Raw genomic sequence first — 20,292 nt, 5'->3', positions numbered from 1 at the left:
AAGAGCTGACAAAAGCTTGAATCTCAGTCGAATTTGTTTGAGTGTATCTGAACAGTTAGCACGAATTTGATGTGCTTTGTTGACAATTTGCAGAGAGAATTCTAAGAATACTACTATACTTCTGACCAAGTGATTGGAAAACGGCCATTCTAGACCACCAAACCGAGAGCATCATCCCTCTACATAAATTTACCTTCCTCAGTTCCAAAGTCACACATCAAGGCTTGATTACTCTAATAACTGAACGTGAAAGTGAAATCAAGCTCCTCAAATAATAAAGACAATAGAATGCCACCACATTACGAGTGAACCAGTTTAAACACCAGAATTGACAAAATTCTTAGTGATTCTGTACAATGTTACAAGCACTATGTTCAAATCAAAGCTTATCATGGTCTTTCAGAATGTTCAGAGTTACAGGCAACTATCCTTTTTCTACTTTATGAAGTTGGGCAGAATAGCTTGCTGGCTAGACATCTTCTCTGACCAGGGTAGGCATAACCGCCTCCTTCAGTGCAAAAGTATCTCCTCTTTACTTAGCACCTGTATGAGATAAAAAAATAATTGCTTCCGATTGTATGCCAATATTAATATACCCAAGACTCTACAAACCTTCCAGGACAAATGGTCGAATTTGATCTGCCTGAGATTCAAGCTCCTCTTTCTCCTCGACTTGCTTGGATAGAGGCTCCTCTTTCCCCTCAACTTTCTCAGGTATAGGCTGCTCTTTCACTTCAATTTGCTCAGATAGAGGCTGCCCTCTTTTCTCGTCTGTGGTATCCGATGGTAACACTTCATACACTTTATCTTGGAAAGGAGCCTCAAGTGGCTGGTACTTCGGTCTTTTCTTCTCCAGTAGAAGGTAAGTGGTGCAATACCAAAATAGCAATATCCTGCTTTGCGCCACCAAAGTCTCTTTAATTTGACTGCCAGCGAATGACAGCCGTTCCAGTGCCTGCAGGTTGATCTTAAATTATGAAAAGTACAGATGAAGCCGAGAAACGTACAAAATGGCATTTCAATGTCAAATCACATTACAAGAAAACCATCACAAATTCACAATCTATCTAACTGAGAAATATTTTCCATTCAGCACACCTGCAACAAAAAATATGTGAAAGTGACTAGAATCCCACTAGGAATTTACGAAACCAAATCAGACTTGCTCGTGAGTTTACCACCCAGATAACAGGTGACAACTGATAAGATGTCTTACTGATTTTGCCACTTGTTATGCAGACAAATTATCCCCAGGAATTCAATAATCTAGAGAATGCTAGCAGGTATTTGACCAAACGGATAAGATAATAGAAAGGTACAAGAAGGTTTTTGTCCTAAGATAGAGTACGATGTGCAAAGTGCAAACTATAATGACAGCTTATTTATTTTGTTTCTTTCACATATATCTTTTGTAGATTTGGAGCTTGCTTTACTAGAGAAATGAAGGAGGAACTCAATTAGATTTCAAGCTCCTTTGCTGCTGTTCTGAGCCTTTTGACGAGCATAAAAAACATCAATATCCATTCCTCACATTCAATCACTATATTAGACAGATACTCCTTCCTTCCCTTGCTGTGAGCTCTATATCCCTTCATTTACTTTTTGTCAGTTGTATTGAGTTGGTAGGTAGTTTTGTATGTTTGCATATGAGTTATATGAAAAGCAGAGAAGGGTTGTCACGTCGGAACCATGTTACTGGAGTTCTGGAAAAGAAAACTAAGCAATCTCATAGGGACAAACCAAAATGAAAAATCGGGAAATCTTTTCAGGATAGAGGGTAGTTTTTGTTTCCTGTACGCTTAGTAAATCAAACACATGAATAAAGCTGTCAATTCGGGTGTCCAGGTTGGAAATTTTCGGGTAAGGTCAACGTGCATATCTTCTCGATTCAGATTAGTGACAGATCAATATGGGTCATTAATCCTCCGGGTTTGAGTTTGGTTCAAGCCAGGGCATGTTCTGTTCAAACCATTTCGGGATCAGGTTAAATTAATTTGTGTTCAGGGCAGGTCAATGACGGTTTATCTCCGTTTCTAGGAGATTTTGGATTGGATCATTATTTGGTCCATTAAAATTCAGTTCTGGTCAAGTCTTCATCTTATGTTGGTTTAACTTGAAATCCCATAATTTTCGGGTCCGAACAACTTCAATTTGGATCCTTTAAGTTGTTTTTATGAACATGTAAAGTTCAAATCATGTTCGAATTAGAGCATAAGTCATAACAAGTGCTGTTAAGCTTGTTCCAAGTTAGGGTTCTTCATAGAATAAGTATTTTGCTTTTTTATTTTGTCAAGTGAGTTTAGATTAGGGTCTGCAGGTCTGGTTAGTTTAGGTGTGATTCAATATTAGATTCTTTCATATGAAAAAGTGTCACATCTAAAATTATTGGCCTAAAGACTCCTTGTAATTACAAACCGGAAACTAACTTTTAAGTATGATAATTATTGGTAAAATAATCATATATTTGCATCTCTTTATATGCTCATCCCATTTCTCGACAGTTTTGTTTTCTATATCATATCATTTACCCTTTAAGAAGTACTTCCTCCGTTTAGAAATAGTTGCACCGTTTCTACTTTTCACGCATGCCGATGTATGATTTCAACCATTAATATCTATTATTATCAATAAGTAAAAATTATAAAAAGTTGATATTAAAAAATTTTACACCGAGACAAATCTAACAAGATCCCACATGACTATGTTTTTCCTAAAATATAAATCACCAAAGACAATCTAAGTGTAAGATGTGAATAGTGCACAAAATAGAAATGGTGCAACTATTTCTAAACGGAGGAAGTATGTTATAGAAGAAAATAAAGACACGTTTTTTGATGTCCACTTAAACTCTTAAAAAAATGTATCAATATTTCATTGATGACAAAAATACCATTGATGACATAGTCGAGAGTATTAATTATTACTCCCTTCGTCCCAAATTAATTCACTGTTTCCTTTTCCGCGTTGTCCAAATTTATTCCCTCAGACCTTTTATGACAATCTTTTTCTCCATACTCATTCTTTACATATAGGCCATGCAACTACCCAACCACCCACTTCTTTCTTTCTACATTTTCACTTTTCTTAAAAGTTGTGCCAAAATGGTTTGTGACAATTAAGTTGAGACAGATGGAGTATAACAGTTCACATGCACATACAAGTCGGGTTGATATTAGGTCGTGAAATATATCTGATCAAATAGTCGGTAGGGTCAAACATACGTCAGGTTGAATTAGTTCTGGTTATTGTTGAGTCAGGTCAAACTCAAAAGTGTAGGGTTGAAGTTGAATAAGGTACGATAGTGGTCCTATCAGGTTATATCGGGTATTGGAGCATCGTAAGTCGGTTACGATTTCGGTTTGGGTCCCTAATTTAGTGGGATGTCTCAAGATTCTGGTTGTCCATGTGTCAACTGCGGTTTGATTTAAGATCTTGAATTCACTAGACAACTGAGGTGTCGGGTTGATTTTGGGTCAAGTTGGGTTGAGATGATTGTTTTTTTGGGTCAGGTCAGGTCTGCATATGCAGTTATGCACACACTTCGACTCATCATTTCGTCCAAAACTATATAAAACAAGTCTACTTAAGCTCCCTTCATCCTCCAATGATCAGCATACGACAATAGTTTTAGCCAATGAAGCACAAGTGCTCCTGCTTGTCATATCTCCGAGTATGGGTCAGCTACGGGGAAAAACCGTGCCCGAGACACATCTTAAAGAGTTGGAATGTTGGCGCCAATATCTAAATTCCACCAACACCAAACTTCCAAGATAACCACTTACCACATACGGATGAGCTATCCAGCTCAGATTACTGATTAACCTCCATTTCATATCCTTAGTCACAGTATATAACTAGCTGATACTCCCTTCATCCCATAATATAGTGCGTACATTCTATTTTGGGTGTCCCAAAATATTGTTCCTACTTCATTTTTTATTAATTTGTTTTGACTAAATTGTCTCAATTTTTACACAAACTTCCCAAAGTATTCCTACATCTCTTTAAAAATGTGTGCTCCTATTTATTGATTTGCACCATTCCAAAGAATCTTTATTGCTTTTTGATTTTTTTTAAGGAAAAAGAAAATGAAGGGAGTAGTTCCAAAACAGAAGTATTGTATTAGATTTTTTTTTTTTGAGAATCCTACTACTCCATTTAATCTCCTTAATTCCCGTGAAAAGAAAGAAGTAAGCACTATATTATGGGACGAGGGGAGTAATAAAATATTTGTCACCTTTACATCTTTTGGAGGAGTTCATCTTACTTAAAAAGATATTTTTATGGAATCCTGCGAGCAAAATTTGATTTGAGTTTACAGACTCGGTTGATGAAAAATAGAAATGTTAGGAACTGGTTTGCCGCAAATTAGCATGTGAATCTAAAAGACATGAGGTCGGTTCTTTATAGATCCTTCAACTCTTGTGTAGCATTTAGACTCAGTGAGGATGCCAGAGCAAACAGAAGCAAGCAAACAAAGATTTGGAAGGAAACGGAACCTAAAAGCATACAATGGTAAGTCATGGAAACAATCAAACATCAACCCCTAAACCATAATTCTCCACCTCATCTTAAAATACTACATTCAAGAATCATCAGTGGTCTTGTGTTTCAATTTTCCTTTAGCAACTAAAGGCTTTAGGTTCTTCGGTTCTTATTACCAACAGAGCCTTGATATTTTAGAAATCTAAAACATAGATTTTGTATTGTTGATACCTGTTCTCCAGTTTGAAGATCAAATGGATGTTGATGCTCAAATTGCAGGCCTTTAAATTCATTGATACATAGTCCTTGAAAAGCCCTACAAATAGACAGGGAGTTGATTGATTACCAAAGCTGCATATACGATATGCAAAATAATAACACAATCGTCACAGTGTACATGATTTATCGATCAACTGTTTCCCTGCCTAAAGAAACAGATTGATCTCGAGAGAGATAATACAATACCATCTTATCAGGGACACCCGAGGAATCCAGCGAAAAACAAGAGGCGTGTTGTCTGCATTGACGTAGTAGCCTCCGAATACAATGAAGACAGTCATAAGAGATGGTCCAACTGCCATAGCTGCTTCAGTGGATGGAACCATGGCTCCAACAGTTAGACCCATAGCAGATGCAGCAAAAGACTCAACAGTTACAATTCCACAGAACTTCTCGAATCTACAAGTTATGGGTTTCAAAAGTCAGCAAATATTAGCACTAAAGATGTTGTCACTCTTAACATTTTGCTAAGTGGCACTTGAAAAGACTAGAAACAGTAAGCTTATAAATTCACAGATACATACTCCGTCATGGAAACTAAAGGATTGCACAGAAAAGTGATTTTTCAGAACTACAATGATCAGCAAAACTTCTGCAAAACAAGGATCAGTATTCTAGTCCTGCTAAAGTACAAAGTTCATCACCCATAAAGATATAGTTCGATTATAGCAAGTGAGTAACTAATGTCATGGAGATTGACTCTAAGGAAATTGCCAAATCAGTTACCAGGGCTGCCAAGAATGAGACACTCTATAAGTTATAACAGGAAATTAAAATAAAAAATTGCATCCAGTCCTATATATATTGAATTGTAGACATGAAGAACTAAATTACTTTTTCCTTGGAGGTATAACGATATCTGATATCTCAATGAGTATACTGTTGTGTTTAAACAAGGGTAAATAAATCCAATGATGTTTAAGGAAAACATATGTTTTCAAATGGAGACATTTGTGTGATATTTTTTTGGGATATGCAGGGCCGAGTGATCGGAATTCATTACTGGTAGATTCATCGTCCCACTTCATTCTGTCCTCCTTCATCCTAAATTTTTGCATAAATAATCATCACAGTTTTTGCACTTTAGCTTGAGTAATTAATGACTTGTAGACAAAGTGCTTAATAGGAGTTTCTGGAACCAAAGGAAGGAGCACATTGACTTGATTAACGAAAAGAAGAAGAAATGATGTAGAGTTATACCTTATGAAATGTTTGTTGTGGTATTGGGGGGACTTGTGTTGTATACTTGCATCTCTATTGGTTTCATATTTGGACATTAAACCTAACACCCGTAAAACCCAAGAAAAAAATGTAGATTTGAGAAAACAAATAGAAACTTGAAGGAATTCAGGGTTGAGCCAAATTGGCCATATCAAAATCATCACAAGTGTTTTGACTTGAAAACAGTGTCCATCACGTATACATCTAATTTTTCCTAGGTTTCCTACTATTTTGAAGAATCAGACTCATGATTGACAAAGATATGAACCACCTGAGTAGCAAAATTATAAGCAATAAGCATAGATGTCCACTGGCAGAGTAAAACCGAAAGGACAAAGTGATAGCCAGTTAAAGAAAGAAATCTCCTTATCCAATTCCCCCATCTAACCTTCAGCCTTTACAATACATGAAATAATTAAATAAATTAGGATTCCATTATGGCCTGTTCAGAAACTAGTATTTCATTTCAAATCTTAGAATTGGCCCAAATGGCCATGTTTCGGAATTTCAAGAATTTGCAGTTGTGCAACTTCATACTATTTACCAAACAAGCCTAGAGTCCTAGACCATAAAATCCGTCAATCTCGCTTTTCTCCTCTCACTCCTCTCTCTCCACTAAGATAATGTCAACCTAGCGGCGGGCGGTGATAGAAGGTGACAGTGGGCAGTGGCAGGAGAGAAGGTGACGCTGGAGGTGGGGGCAGAGGGAAGGGGGGGTTCTAGTAGCAATTTTTCCCCTATTTCGGAATGGAAACTCCAAACACCACACTGAATTTTCCTAGCTTTTTCCAAAAAAAAATGGAATTAAATATTGCATTTAAATTTCCAGAACTGAAATTATGAAATTGAAATCAAATCCATGATGCCAAACACTACTTTAATGTAAAAGTGCAAAAAATCTAAAAAATCAGAGAGATTGACAAGCACAACTACCCAAAAGAGGAGCATGCTAATCACATTGAACAATTGACAAGAGAAATTACCCCATGAAGACCAGCAGTTTGAGACCACAAAGCGGCAAGAGATAGAACTCAATCCCATGCAAATGTGCAAAGGACAGTCTCTTACAAAAGATTATCATTTCTTTCGAACCATAAAACCAGAAGCCACAGAATCACATGGCAAGAAATACTGTAACTCTCGTACATCCCACTACCAGCTCTAGAGATTTATAGTCATAATTCGTCATTCCAAACTGATCTGAATCATGGATCACCACAACTTATACAGCAATTTACTGTTCTCTTCACAGGAAAAGGGACAATGGAAACTGGAAAGTAAAGCTAGAAACTGATCAAAAGTAACAAGAACATGAAATGATAGAAATAAAAAAGGCTAGGGGATAGATTAGGTTGTATAGCTAGCTAAAGGTGACCTCATTCAATTATAATTCACTCACACTTTGAGAGGTGGGGATCTTACAATAATGTATTTCTCTCTACTTTTCAAAACAATGCACTCTCTTACATTCCTTCAGCATTTATTACATGATCATTTCCCATCATTTATTAGCACTCCACAATTCCCACCATTCCCACTGACATCTTAGGCAATTCCCCTTCTACCCCCTATCTCCCACTTGCTGTAACTACTTGAGGAAATTAACTAGTTATCCATTGACTGTCTTCCTGCATATATCAATAAGATAGGGGAATCAAGTGGGTTCCTTGCACATACTTCTATATAAATATTAATAATAACTTAATTTACACTACTAACTAAGTTTGGTGCTCATTAACATTTCAATTTTCAACAGCTACCTAATAATTAATTATTAGACCTCATACAAAGAGAGAGATAAATATAACGGTAATAATAAAATTATATTCTAATCTATTATATGGTGTAGCTACTACTGCTGCAGCTTATATTGTAATACAAAGTATCTATATATGCCAAAACATCGTAATATTTCTTCCGTAATTACTCCTCTAGTAGGAGCTTCACACAACATTCTTTATTTTAACCATTGATAATATAGACTATAGAGCATTTACTACTTATGGGTTGGTTCACTATTTTAACATGCCCCCTCAAACCAGACTACTGTAAGTGCAAAGACCTAGACAATCTCGTAACATCAAGAACGATTCTTTCTTCAAAGGTTTTTTAAGTATGTCTATGACTTGTTTGGTAATTGATATGTCACATATATAAAGTTTTTAGATGCATTTTGATTGCATTTAGAACTCCTTTTAGAGCATTTAGGTGCATAATAGAATGAATTACGTAAGTTGTGCTCTACTACTCCCCGTTTGCGTGTTTTGATAATTTTCAGGTTACTTCGATGCAAATTGATTATGATTACCTAAGATCAAGCTTATCAATCATGGAAGATGAAGATATATTGCTCAAGGATCACAATGCATCCATTCGGGACAATTTCGAGTTAGAATGAAGCAAAGAGTTAGTCAACGAAGTGTCAAAACTGACACCTGTTCACTATTTTGGCCATAACTTTTGATATACAATTGATAATCAAGAAATTCCAGTTGGGTTAGAAACTAGATTTCAAGGGCTTTCCAATGATAGGTCACACGCCCCAATCCGACATCTGGTTTGAGAGATACAGCCTTCACAAGTTGACGCAAAATCACTGTTTCTCCGCCCGGTCGACCGGGCGGTTTTGCCCGACCGGGCGAAATCAATTTTTCACCAAAATGCAAGGAATGTTAGCCCGGTCAACCGGGCGAGATAAGATCCAAAATCGCTTGCGCGCCCGACCGGGCGGATTCGCCTGGTTGACTGGGCGGATTTGCTTTTCTGTCGTAGAAGTTGAATGACCGTCGCCCGACCGGGTGGATTTCGCCCGGTCGACCGGGCGGTTTCTCGGGACGCGTTTTTTCGGGTTTTTTAGCCGGTTTTGTAAGAAGTATAAATAGGTTTTTTTATATTTCCGAAAGGACCATCTTATTTTCTACGTTTTTAGGGCCAAAATACTTAGTTTATTCTCTCTAGTTTTGTTGAACTTTTACATTGGAAGATTATATAGATCGTCGATTTCCTTTTCCTTCGTTCTTGAATCATTTGGTATTCTTCTCTACTTAGTTTAATTTTATGAATTCTTTTACTTTGATTATGTTTATTGCGTTTAATATCATCATGAGTGAGTAGTCTATTTCTAGGGTTTAGAGAGGGAAGCCATGTTTATACCTTTTTGTTGTAATTTGATGTTTTAATAATTGGATTGAATTAGAATAATTCCTATTGATTTGTTATACTTGTTTAATTCGTAATTGCGCAATATCATGAGTTATATTTAGCTAATAAGAATTAGAATCGAAAGATCATATTCATTAGAGGCTTATTACAATAGTAGATTTGATTATGTTGAGCGACCATACTGGCATATGTTAATCTAGGAGTTGTTAATGCCGACCAAGGATTAACGAATTACTTCATTTATTCGAACTCAATCCAAGTGTTGTTGAACTATATTATATTGAATTAAACTGGTATAAGCATATGGTGGACCGATCGATTGCCCTAGGTTTTTAATTATTTGATATAATCCATTTTTTGCGTTCTAGTTTACTAGTTTAGTTATTAATTACTCAATCATTTACTCTCTGCAAATAGTTAGATAATTGACACAAATCTGTAGAACTCCTCTCCCTGTGGATCGACCCGTATTTGCCAGTTTCTGCTAAACAGACACCGTGCACTTGCGGTATATTTTAAAACACATCAAGTTTTTGGCGCCGTTGCCGGGGAGACGGCTAGTTTCTATAGTTTTCTGATTAATTATTTAACTATTTTCGTTGTCTCATTGGAACTTTAAGTTCCAATTGAGGCCATCTCACTGCACATATTTTCTTTGTTTCTTTTATGCCCAGGTCTAAAAGAACAGGTACTCCAGTTCCACTGATCCTGATCTTGAGAAAACCATCCGGCAGCTCAAGAAGACACAAAAGAAGAAAAAGCAGTCTCTAATCAGGGAAAAACCACGGAAGAACCAACAGAATCAATCATGTCTCCTAAGTCACTAAAGTCTTATGGGGTACCTTCTCCTGGCAATGTTCCCACAGCCCTACTATGCCTGATATACAAGCAGTCAACTTCGAAATCAAGCCTGCCCTCATTAATATGATCCAGCAGAATCAGTTTGGTGGGCATCCATCTGAAGACCCTGCAAATCATTTACAACGGTTTCAACAACTCTGTCGTACCGTTAAGCACCAAGGGGTCACTCCTGATCAGTTGAAGGTCATGGTATTCGAGTTTTCATTAAAGGACAAGGCACAAAAGTGGTTGAACCATGTCAATGAAACTGAGTGGAGTGCTATATCTGAAGCATTCCTGAAAGAGTACTACCCACCCACCAAAGACTGCAGAAATAAGACATAAGCTTGCCACCTTCCAACAAGAACCCATGAAACACTGAAGGAAGCATGGAATAGGTTCAAGGATCTGCAGAAAGAATGCCCACACCACAATCTGGATAAGTGGTTCATCACCCAAGCATTCTACAATGGTCTACAACTCATATCAAGAGCACGATTGATTCATTGCAGGGGGTGTCTTCTAGATAAGGGGTTAGATGAAGGGTATAATTTCCTGGCCAACTTAGCGGCGAATGATCATAGTTCCTCCAGGAGTATTACAAAGAAAAAGTTGGATGTTGATGCATATGCCTTGTTGTCTTCACAAGTAGCCCAGTTGAGCATGAAGATGGACTCACTGAAATCTTTACAGTCTAGTATTCCACCTATGAGTATTAATGCGATGTCCTCCATGGCTCCTATTACTTCTTCATTTTGTGAAGTGTGTGGTGTTCAAGGCCACTTTGGTCATGATTGTTGCTACAATCAACCTGATTCGAATCAAATGGCGCATGCAAATGTTTTTTCCACACAACCCATACTCTAACACATACAACCCAGGTTGGAGAGATCATCCTAATTTTTCCTACAAGAACAACAATGTTCATAATCCTCAACCTCCACCACAATCTTCCTACCAAACCACCACATGCTGCTAGACAACAATATTATCAAGGGGCTCCTCAGAAACCCCCTCCTGGTTTCATTAGGCCTTCACATCAAGCTTCTCAGAATGTCAACTCTCAAGAACCTACTATGTCTGATCTAATGAAAATGATGGTTTCTATGCAGAAAAATCATGAGGAGAGCATCAAGGAGTTGAAGAACACTACCAAACACTTGGAGACTCAACTTGCTCAAGTGGCCGAAAATAATGCACAGAGGCAACCAGGTTACTGCCGGGACAACCCATCCCAAAGGAGACTGTCAATGCCGTTACACTTCGTAGCGGCACTGTTTATGATGCTCCTCCCATGCCCATTGATGATGCTGCTCCTAGCAAGGAGAAAAATGTGGTAGAGAAAGAAGCAGAGAAGAGTTCGATGTCTAAGGTCGAACTAGCTAAGGAAGATCAGACAGGAAAGCGGAAGGAAAAGGTTTCTGAAACGCCTATTACACCAAGGCTACCTTTTCCCATAGGATGCAGAAGTCGAAGGTCGATCAACAACTTGGTAAGTTCTTGACTATGGTCAAGAACCTTGAGGTAACAATTCCTTTTACTGAACTTATTTCTCAAGTGCCTGTTTATGCTAAGTTTTTAAAAGACATGATTACTAAGAAGAAAGACTTTGATGGGGTAGATTGAGTCGCTCTAACTGAAGAGTGTAGTGCTGTTTTACAAAATAAAACCCCACCTAAGTTGAAGGATCCTGGTAGTTTTTCCATCCCTTGCCATGTAGGCGCATTATTTATAGATAAGGCATTGTGTGATTTAGGTGCTTCTGTGTCTGTCATGCCTTTATCTGTTTATAAGAAACTGAATATGGGAGCACTTAAGTGCACTCAAATTACTTTGCAAATGGCCGATCGTTCTATAAAATACCCTCTAGGTGTTTTAGAAGACGTCCCTGTTAGGGTGGGAAAGTTTTATATTCCTGTTGATTTTGTGGTGCTTGATATGGAGGAGGATGCCCAAATTCCTATTATTCTTGGTAGGCCATTTTTGTGTACTGCTGGTGCTGTTATAGATGTCAAGTCCGGGTCTTTAACTTTGAGTGTTGGTGATGATAATGTCACTTTTAAACTAACCAATGCTGTTAAGTCTCCTATGCTTGAGCAAAATTGCTGCGGAGGAAAATGTTTGATGAGGGGGGGACTCATTGCCAAGCCCCTCCGATTTGAGATTGAGGAGGTAATATGGTCGTGCGGGACCTTTATAAACCAGCGCTAAGCGGGAGGCAACCCGTAGTTTTTTTTCTTTTCTTTTTTCTTTTTTTTCTTATTATTTTTTTCATTTTTCCCTTTTAGAGAGTGAGCGAGCGGGAGCGTACTAACATTAATTTTTCCTCTAAGCATAGTCCTATAGTTCATCTTGCGGCACTGAGGACATTGCCACGTTCAGCTTGGGGGAGGATTTTTGTATGTATTTTCTCTCTTTTACTACCTTTTAGTGTAGATTTTTTGCTTTCTTAGGCCAGATTTATTTGCTTTCAGAAAAAAAAAAAAAACAAAACATATTGCTGAAAAAATACCAAAAATACGATTTGACTGGATTGATGTGATTGCTTCTTGTGCCCCATGATTTCTTTGAAAGTAATTTGGGCTCTTTATCTGGATAGTTGGGCACTTGAGATTGTGATGCTGGAATGTGAACTCTAAATGCCTTGACCCTCAATGAGTTTTGATAATAAAGCGCTTATCTTGACTGCATACTTGAATTGGTTAGACTGTGAGGATTCATTCTTGCCAATGGATTCATTTCTATATCCATTCTGTTTTCTTGTGTGTTAGTTCCTCATTAGCTGACTGATCTTGACTTTGACATCGTACGCATTGATATCTGAATGCTTGTGGCAATTGTTGTGATAGAGGCGTTCTTTTGTCTGCTTTTTGAGCCTTAAAGTGATTTTTGTGATATACTTTTATCCTTTTTAGCCCCGCTGAGCCTAATGACTATTTCAGGTTACTAAACCTCATTACATTCCCATGGCCCTTGTTTTGATATTAATCCCAAGCCTAGCTTGGGGGAGCATATGTTTGAGTTAGTATCTGAGATAGTTTTTATGAGTTACTTTGGATGGAGATGATTGTATTAAGGTACAAAAGTTGAGAAAAAGAAAAGAATGAGGTGAAATACATGTGATTATGGTTTGAAAAAAAATGCAAAGAGAAAGAAAAAGAAAGATTGAAAAAGAAGAAACGAACAAAAAGTCAAAAATTCTTTCTTTTACAAGTGCTTGCAAAGAAAAAAAAAATTCATCACACTGCTTTAAGGATGAGTTTATTGAAAATTTTGTGATTTATAGAATTGGGACACTGTTATTGGCTATATTCAGGTTGATACTTCTAGTAACTTGTGCTCCCCTATTCTTGGTTTTTCCACCACATTTCCCATACATAATCCATACCCATACTTAAGCCCCATTACAACCCTGAAAAAGTCCTCTTGAGCTTGCGCTGACATTGTCTATCGGATCGATGTGGTCAGTTTGTCAAGGTTAAAGAGTACATTCGCTAATTGAGTCGACATGATTAGGTTGAGTGACATTATCACCTTTCTAAACACATGAGAGTGTGAGTGGGAAGGGTTATTATGGTTGGGATGGTGAGTGATCGGGCACATCTTTTGCCTGCCACAAAAATGTCGAGAGGAGTGACACCCCAGTGAGTGCCTTTTCGAGATTTGTATGTCATATAAGGCAGCTGCATTTGATTGGTTATTTGGGCGATTGGTAAATAGAGTAATCTGAACAGTTGAATATGAATTATGCCTGCTTGAATGATTGATGAGCTTTACAAAAGATTTAATCTCTGTTTTTATATATAAAGGGGTGAAGCAATCATATTCATGTTCATGTCTTATTTGCTTGAGGACAAGCAAATGTTTAACTTGGGAGAGTTTGATATGTCATATATATATATAGTTTTTAGATGCATTTTTATTGCATTTAGAACTCCTTTTAGAGCATTTAGGTGCATAATGGAATGAATTACGTAAGTTGTGCTCTACTACTCCCCGTTTGCGTGTTTTGATAATTTTCAGGTTACTTCGATGCAAATTGATTATGATTACCTAAGATCAAGCTTATCAATCATGGAAGATGAAGATATATTGCTCAAGGATCACAATGCTATAACTTTTGATATACAATTGATAATCAAGAAATTCCAGTTGGGTTAGAAACTAGATTTCAAGGGCTTTCCAATGATAGGTCACACGCCCCAATCCGACATCTGGTTTGAGAGATACAGCCTTCACAAGTTGACGCAAAATCAATGTTTCTCCGCCCGGTCGATCGGGCGGTTTTGCCCGACCGGGCGAAATCAATTTTTCACCAAAATGCAAGGAATGTTAGCCCGGTCAACCGGGCGAGAAAAGATCCAAAATCGCTTGCGCGCCCGACCGGGCGGATTTGCTTTTCTGTCGTAGAAGTTGAATGACCGTCGCCCGACCGGGTGGATTTCGCCCGGTCGACCGGGCGGTTTCTCGGGACGCGTTTTTTCGGGTTTTTTAGCCAGTTTTGTAAGAAGTATAAATAGGTTTTTTTATATTTCCGAAAGGACCATCTTATTTTCTACGTTTTTAGGGCAAAATACTTAGTTTATTCTCTCTAGTTTTGTTGAACTTTTACATTGGAAGATTATATAGATCGTCGATTTCCTTTTCCTTCGTTCTTGAATCATGTGGTATTCTTCTCTACTTAGTTTAATTTTATGAATTCTTTTACTTTGATTATGTTTATTGCGTTTAATATCATCATGAGTGAGTAGTCTATTTCTAGGGTTTAGAGAGGGAAGCCATGTTTATACCTTTTTTATTGTAGTTTGATGTTCTTCAATAATTGGATTGAATTAGAATAATTCCTATTGATTTGTTATACTTGTTTAATTCATGTAATTGCGCAATATCATGAGTTATATTTAGCTAATAAGAATTAGAATCGAAAGATCATATTCATTAGAGGCTTATTACAATAGGTAGATTTGATTATGTTGAGCGACCATACTGGCATATGTTAATCTAGGAGTTGTTAATGCCTGACCAAGGATTAACGAATTACTTCATTTATTCGAACATCAATCCAAGTGTTGTTGAACTATATTATATTGATTAAACTGGTATAAGCATGGTGGACCGATCGATTGCCCTAGGTTTTTAATTATTTGATAAAATCCTATTTTTCTGCGTTCTAGTTTACTCTAGTTTAGTTATTAATTACTCAATCATTTACTCTCTGCAAATAGTTAGATAATTGACACAAATCTGTAGAACTCCTCTCCCTGTGGATCGACCCGTATTTGCCAGTTTCTGCTAAACAGACACCGTGCACTTGCGGTATATTTTAAAACACATCAGTAATCTTGTGGGAAAATGATGTCTATCACTTCATTACTGACAAAATGTCAGATCAATGTGTTTACTTCTTCCACGATAAACTGGATTCTTTGAGAGTGCTATGCAGGTGTATTATCACAATAGATTTCTTGAACCACTTTGTGGACAATCTGGTACTTTTGAGTATATTACAAAGCCAAATAGCTTGACATGCCCAATGTTGCCACAACATACTGAGCACAAAGTCACAATGGGTTGTTTCTTTGAAGACCATGATTTAACTCTATTACCCAAGAAAAAATGCATATGTAGAAGTGGTTTTTATGTCATCAATTTCTCCTACATAATCACTATCTGTTAATCCAACAAGATTCAATCATTTTCTTTTGTAATATATTCCCCAATTTGTAGTGCCGTTTAATTAGGGCAATATACGCTTTGCAGTTTGCAAGTGTTTCCTAGTCGGTTATCCATATATCTACTAATAAGGCTAACCGCATACATGACATCAGGTCTTGTTGTAAGATAAATTTCTACAATCTGCTTGTAGTAAGTTCTATCAACTATTTCACTTCCATCATTCTTAATCATTTCACTCGTACTTCAATAATTGGTTTAGACTTTCCATCTTGGATGTTTTTAATACTTTCTTCAAATATTTCCTTAGAGATACAAAGATATCACCTTTAAACTGATAACTTCAATGATCTTTGGCCAAGTGCAGGAGGGGGGGATGAGAAGGGTTGGGGGGGGGGGGGTTGGGTTAAGCACTGGTTGGGCAGCTGTGGCCGTATGGGTGTGGCTGGGGGATACGAAGGAGGGACATAAAGGAGGCTATTCTTTAGAAAAACAACGGATTTTTCACCACATACCGTTAAGTTTTATGAAAATGCTCTGGGTGCCCTTGCAGTTTAAAGAATGCACACGGTGCCTATGAGGTTTTGAAAAATACATGACTTGACCTGGCGTCAAGTTTTTCATTAACTATCATATATGAAAAAAAAAAAAAACAATTGAAATCAACCTAATTAACCCAAATAACCCCTACTTAACCTTATTAATGCTAAAAAGATCCTAATTAACACTAGTTAATTAAATCCCCACCACCTCAACCCACCCCTTTTGGTGACTTATTAACTAGGTAGCACCGATACGGATACGGAAACGGGTACGGGGACGGAAACCGGCAAAATCAAAATAAAGGGTACAGATTGGATTCGGCAAAAAAATATTTTTTAACAAAAATAATATATGTCGTTATGGTTGTTTGTTTGTTTTTATGATTAGTATTGTTATTTAATAATAATAATATAATAATATAAAATGAAAAAAGAAGTACAGAGTATAAACTTAGTAAAGAAAATGATAACACTTTAATAAAGATAGAGAGAAAAATGTAGAAGTAATAATCTTTTACCAGAGAAATGACAAATGTAAAGAAGGGAAGGAGATTTAAAAAACAAAAAAGTACCCAACCCACGTTTTAATTTAAAAAACAAAGAAGGGAGGGGATTTAAAAACCAAAAAAATGACAGCTGTAAAGTAGGCCCAAAGGGAGGGGTAATTGATTGCTGCTAGTGGTTTTCTTTTTACCCTCTTCCTCTACCGTCGTCTTCTTCCTCCACTTTCTAGTTTCTTCTTCTTCAATTGTTTTTTCTTCATCCTCTCTTCTTCTTCATCTAAATAATTCTGGGTTCAAATTTTTTCTCCAATTTGGACTTAAAGATTACTCTTTCTTTTGGGTCAAAATGTCATCAAGATCTGATCTCTAAGTGTTTCAAGTTTTTTTACTCTGAAATTTCATGAAAGTCATATGGGTACGTTTTGTTCTAGCCCACTTTGAAGCGGATTCGTCCCCACCCTCTCAGGTACGGATTGGGTACGAATCCACCCCGTATCCGTACCGTCCCCGGATCGTACCCGTACCGGGTACGGGATACGGCACTCAACCACCGTACCCGTGTTTCATAGCTTATGAATAGAAAAAGTCGTTTCGATGATCAAAAGCGTCGCTTACTACCACCTCAAATCACCTGCCAAAAAAATCAACGTATTGAACTCATTTCGATCGGTTTCTTGAATCGCCGCATAAGGACGGTTGGTGGTGTCCGTTTTTTTTTTAAAAAGTCATTTTAAAAGTCAAAAATGTCATATTGTCGTTTAATATCACCTCGAAACTCGTGCATAAAAATTAATGTATTGGTACTCATTTTGACTGGCTTCTCGAAATTCGCGCCCACAGAGGGCGCTCGGTGGTGCCTGTTTCTTTTAAAAAAAGTCATTTCAAAATCGCCTCGAAATATGTGCTTCGAAAAGTGTGAAAAGCAAGACTACACGGGGAAAAAATTAAATTTTCCAACAGAAAAAAAATTAGATTCAATTTTTCCTTTCATTAACTAGGTTTAATTCGGGTTTGATTAGAGTTAATTAAGATTTAATTAGCATTGATTAGGTTACTTAGGGGTTATCAAGGTTAATTATGTTGATTTGGACTTAATGACTAACGAAGTTAAAGGCCGATAGTCATTACTCATTAAGGGTATTATGATGATTTTTCAAAACCTTAGGAACACCTTGTCCATTTTTGAAACTGCAAGTCGGTGCATTTTCGTAAAACACTAAAAAATCTGATAACGAATCATGCATTACTTGGTCATCCGGTTTAAAGTGTGTCAGATCATTATTGAAAGGTATCACCATTACTCCCAATTATTTTAAGATAACTCTCGGATTATTAAGAAAAGACGAGCCATTGTTGAGAATTGGGATTATCGTGTGACCAATTTTTTATATATGGCAATCAAGAAAATCTTTTATAATATCAAAATGACCCCTGTTTTATTATACATTCTATATTGTGACATTGATGATGAAATTTGTTATCTTTTTCCGCTAATGAAACTTTTTTTTAGGTTAATGACGTGGATTTGAGTAGCTTTAGTCAAAACTCATAAGTCAACATCATTTTTGAGCTATTTTTATGTGGATATATTTGGTTGGTTTTTATTGGCTATATAGGTTATCTTGATGTGACATAATTTGGGTGGGGAAGGATGCTTGGCGTGAAAGAATACTAAAGGCTTAACCGTTGTCACATTAGGATAAGTCATACTCCCTTCGTCCCTTATTGTTTGCTTCATTTTCTTTTGTGGGTAAAAGTTTTGAAACTTTAACCGTAAATGCATCTAGATTATACAAGTAAAATGATTATCACGTGGGATCTTGCTAAATTCCTTATAACATGAAGTTCCCAAATATCAACTTTTCATAATTCTTAATAATATGTAATTACACATATTCATGGTCAAATGTGCATCTTGGAAACCGGGAAAAAGTAAATGAGCCAAACAATAAGGGATGGAGGGTGTATCCTTTAATATTTTGAGAGGAGTTTCATGAGGATTGCATTTATATGTGAAAACGAAGATGTAGTCATTTTCGTTAGGAGACATAGTAACAAGGAGTTCATTACTATATGGTTTATGATTATTTGTAGAACTCTTCTAGAATTTATATTGCTTATATAAAGGGTTTAGATTGTTTCTTTATGAACAAGTGATTGAAATGAAGAGTTGATTCCTATAGGTTGAGATGCTTACCTGATTCAACGTTTGTAGTTTGATGTATTCTTTGATCCGTTTGGTCAAATTGTGTAATTTAGGCCCATTCAACTCTAAATTAACACCAACTTCTATGAAGCCAATTTGACCAAATAAAATCATATCAGTTAATTAATGTAGAATAATCTGACTGATATGTCTATTTTATATAGAGTTTTTACCCCCGTCCCTCATGAATTATTGGCCTTAATTGCGCTCTTCGGAGCCATTTTTAGTACTAATGTGCTCCTTGTAGAGTGTTTGTACTCTCAGATTGATTATTGTAGGAATTAGCATGTTTTGGTGCATTTCCTATTTTTTTTATGACACTACAAGAGATGATGTATTATAGGGAGCACGATCACTTTGCATGAGTTGGATTGTATGGTTCAAGAGCTTTCCAAGGAGGGGTCATTTGCTTAATTCCGACCAATAACGCAGAAGTTGTGATATTTTGAAGATCGGATTTTGGGCGTTAAAAGATGATGACGGCCCGACCGGGCGACATCCGCCCGGGTTAGTCGGGCGACTTGACTTAGCCAAATTCTGAGACTTGAAAGATGCCACGGAACTTTACTTGCAGGCCCGGCCGGGCGAAAACCGCCGGGGTTAGTCGGGCGAGACGAGAACACATGAAATGAAGAAGCTGGCATCCGCCCGATCGGGCGCGACGAAGCAATTGAATACTTGATGACCACCCGGTCGGGCGGGATCTTTTAAGCTATTTTTGAGCGCGTGTTGCGCTAGTTTTTAATGGATGTATAAATACTTATCTTTTCAGAATTAAAGGACTACGTTTTATGATTAGAGTTTCGACTTTTAGTTTCTAAGCACTTTTTATTTACCTAAGAACCCTAGTATTGCTTTTTCTCATTTTTATTCATTGAACTTTCAATAGAAGTATGGATTGTTTCTACAATTGATATTCTTTCTCTTCCCCTATTATTCTTGTTTAGTTCTTGATTATTTAGTCATCATGTTTACTTATTTCACCATGAGTATGTTTGTTTAAAATATGATTGAATAGTCTATTTCTAGGCTTAGGGGATCCATGATCAATTACGAAGGGATGTTTATAAAGTATTGATATTTGATGATGTTTGTTGATTCCTATTGAATGTATTATCTCTATTCAATCTAATTTAGGCAGATTTGATTGTTATAGTATTGCAATATTAGGTTATGCACCAGGTATAAACTTGATATTAAGGCTAGGTTCAATAGGTAATTTTGGTATTGAAAAATTGCGAGAGCTTGTTAATACCATTCTATGGTTGATTTCGATTCGAGAGAACAAACCAACTTGTTTAAGTGCATTATTAATTATTTATTGTTGCATTTCATCTTGGAATTATTCCTCATTGGTGAACCCATACCCTAGGCTTTTTAT

The 20,292-nt window shown here is 36.9% G+C and overlaps 1 protein-coding gene across 1 annotated transcript in view; it reads right to left on the bottom strand.

Annotated features, from left to right (window-relative positions):
- Window positions 1-247: 247 nt before the first annotated feature.
- Window positions 248-20,292, bottom strand: part of LOC104896619 (ABC transporter G family member 7) — a 33,810-nt gene continuing 13,765 nt past the window's right edge. The window contains exons 9-12 of the mRNA XM_010683383.3: window positions 4,951-5,163; window positions 4,717-4,801; window positions 613-955; window positions 248-543 (exon numbers count right to left, since the gene is read on the bottom strand). Of these exons, the coding sequence (XP_010681685.2) occupies window positions 533-543; window positions 613-955; window positions 4,717-4,801; window positions 4,951-5,163 (652 nt within the window). The 3' untranslated portion in view covers window positions 248-532. The remainder of the gene's footprint in view (window positions 544-612; window positions 956-4,716; window positions 4,802-4,950; window positions 5,164-20,292) is intronic.

Source organism: Beta vulgaris, chromosome 6, assembly GCF_026745355.1.
Source record: "Beta vulgaris subsp. vulgaris cultivar EL10 chromosome 6, EL10.2, whole genome shotgun sequence".
Taxonomy (NCBI): Eukaryota; Viridiplantae; Streptophyta; class Magnoliopsida; order Caryophyllales; family Amaranthaceae; genus Beta; species Beta vulgaris.
Note: the sequence above shows the minus strand (reverse complement) of the source record. Positions and strands in the feature narration are given on the sequence as shown.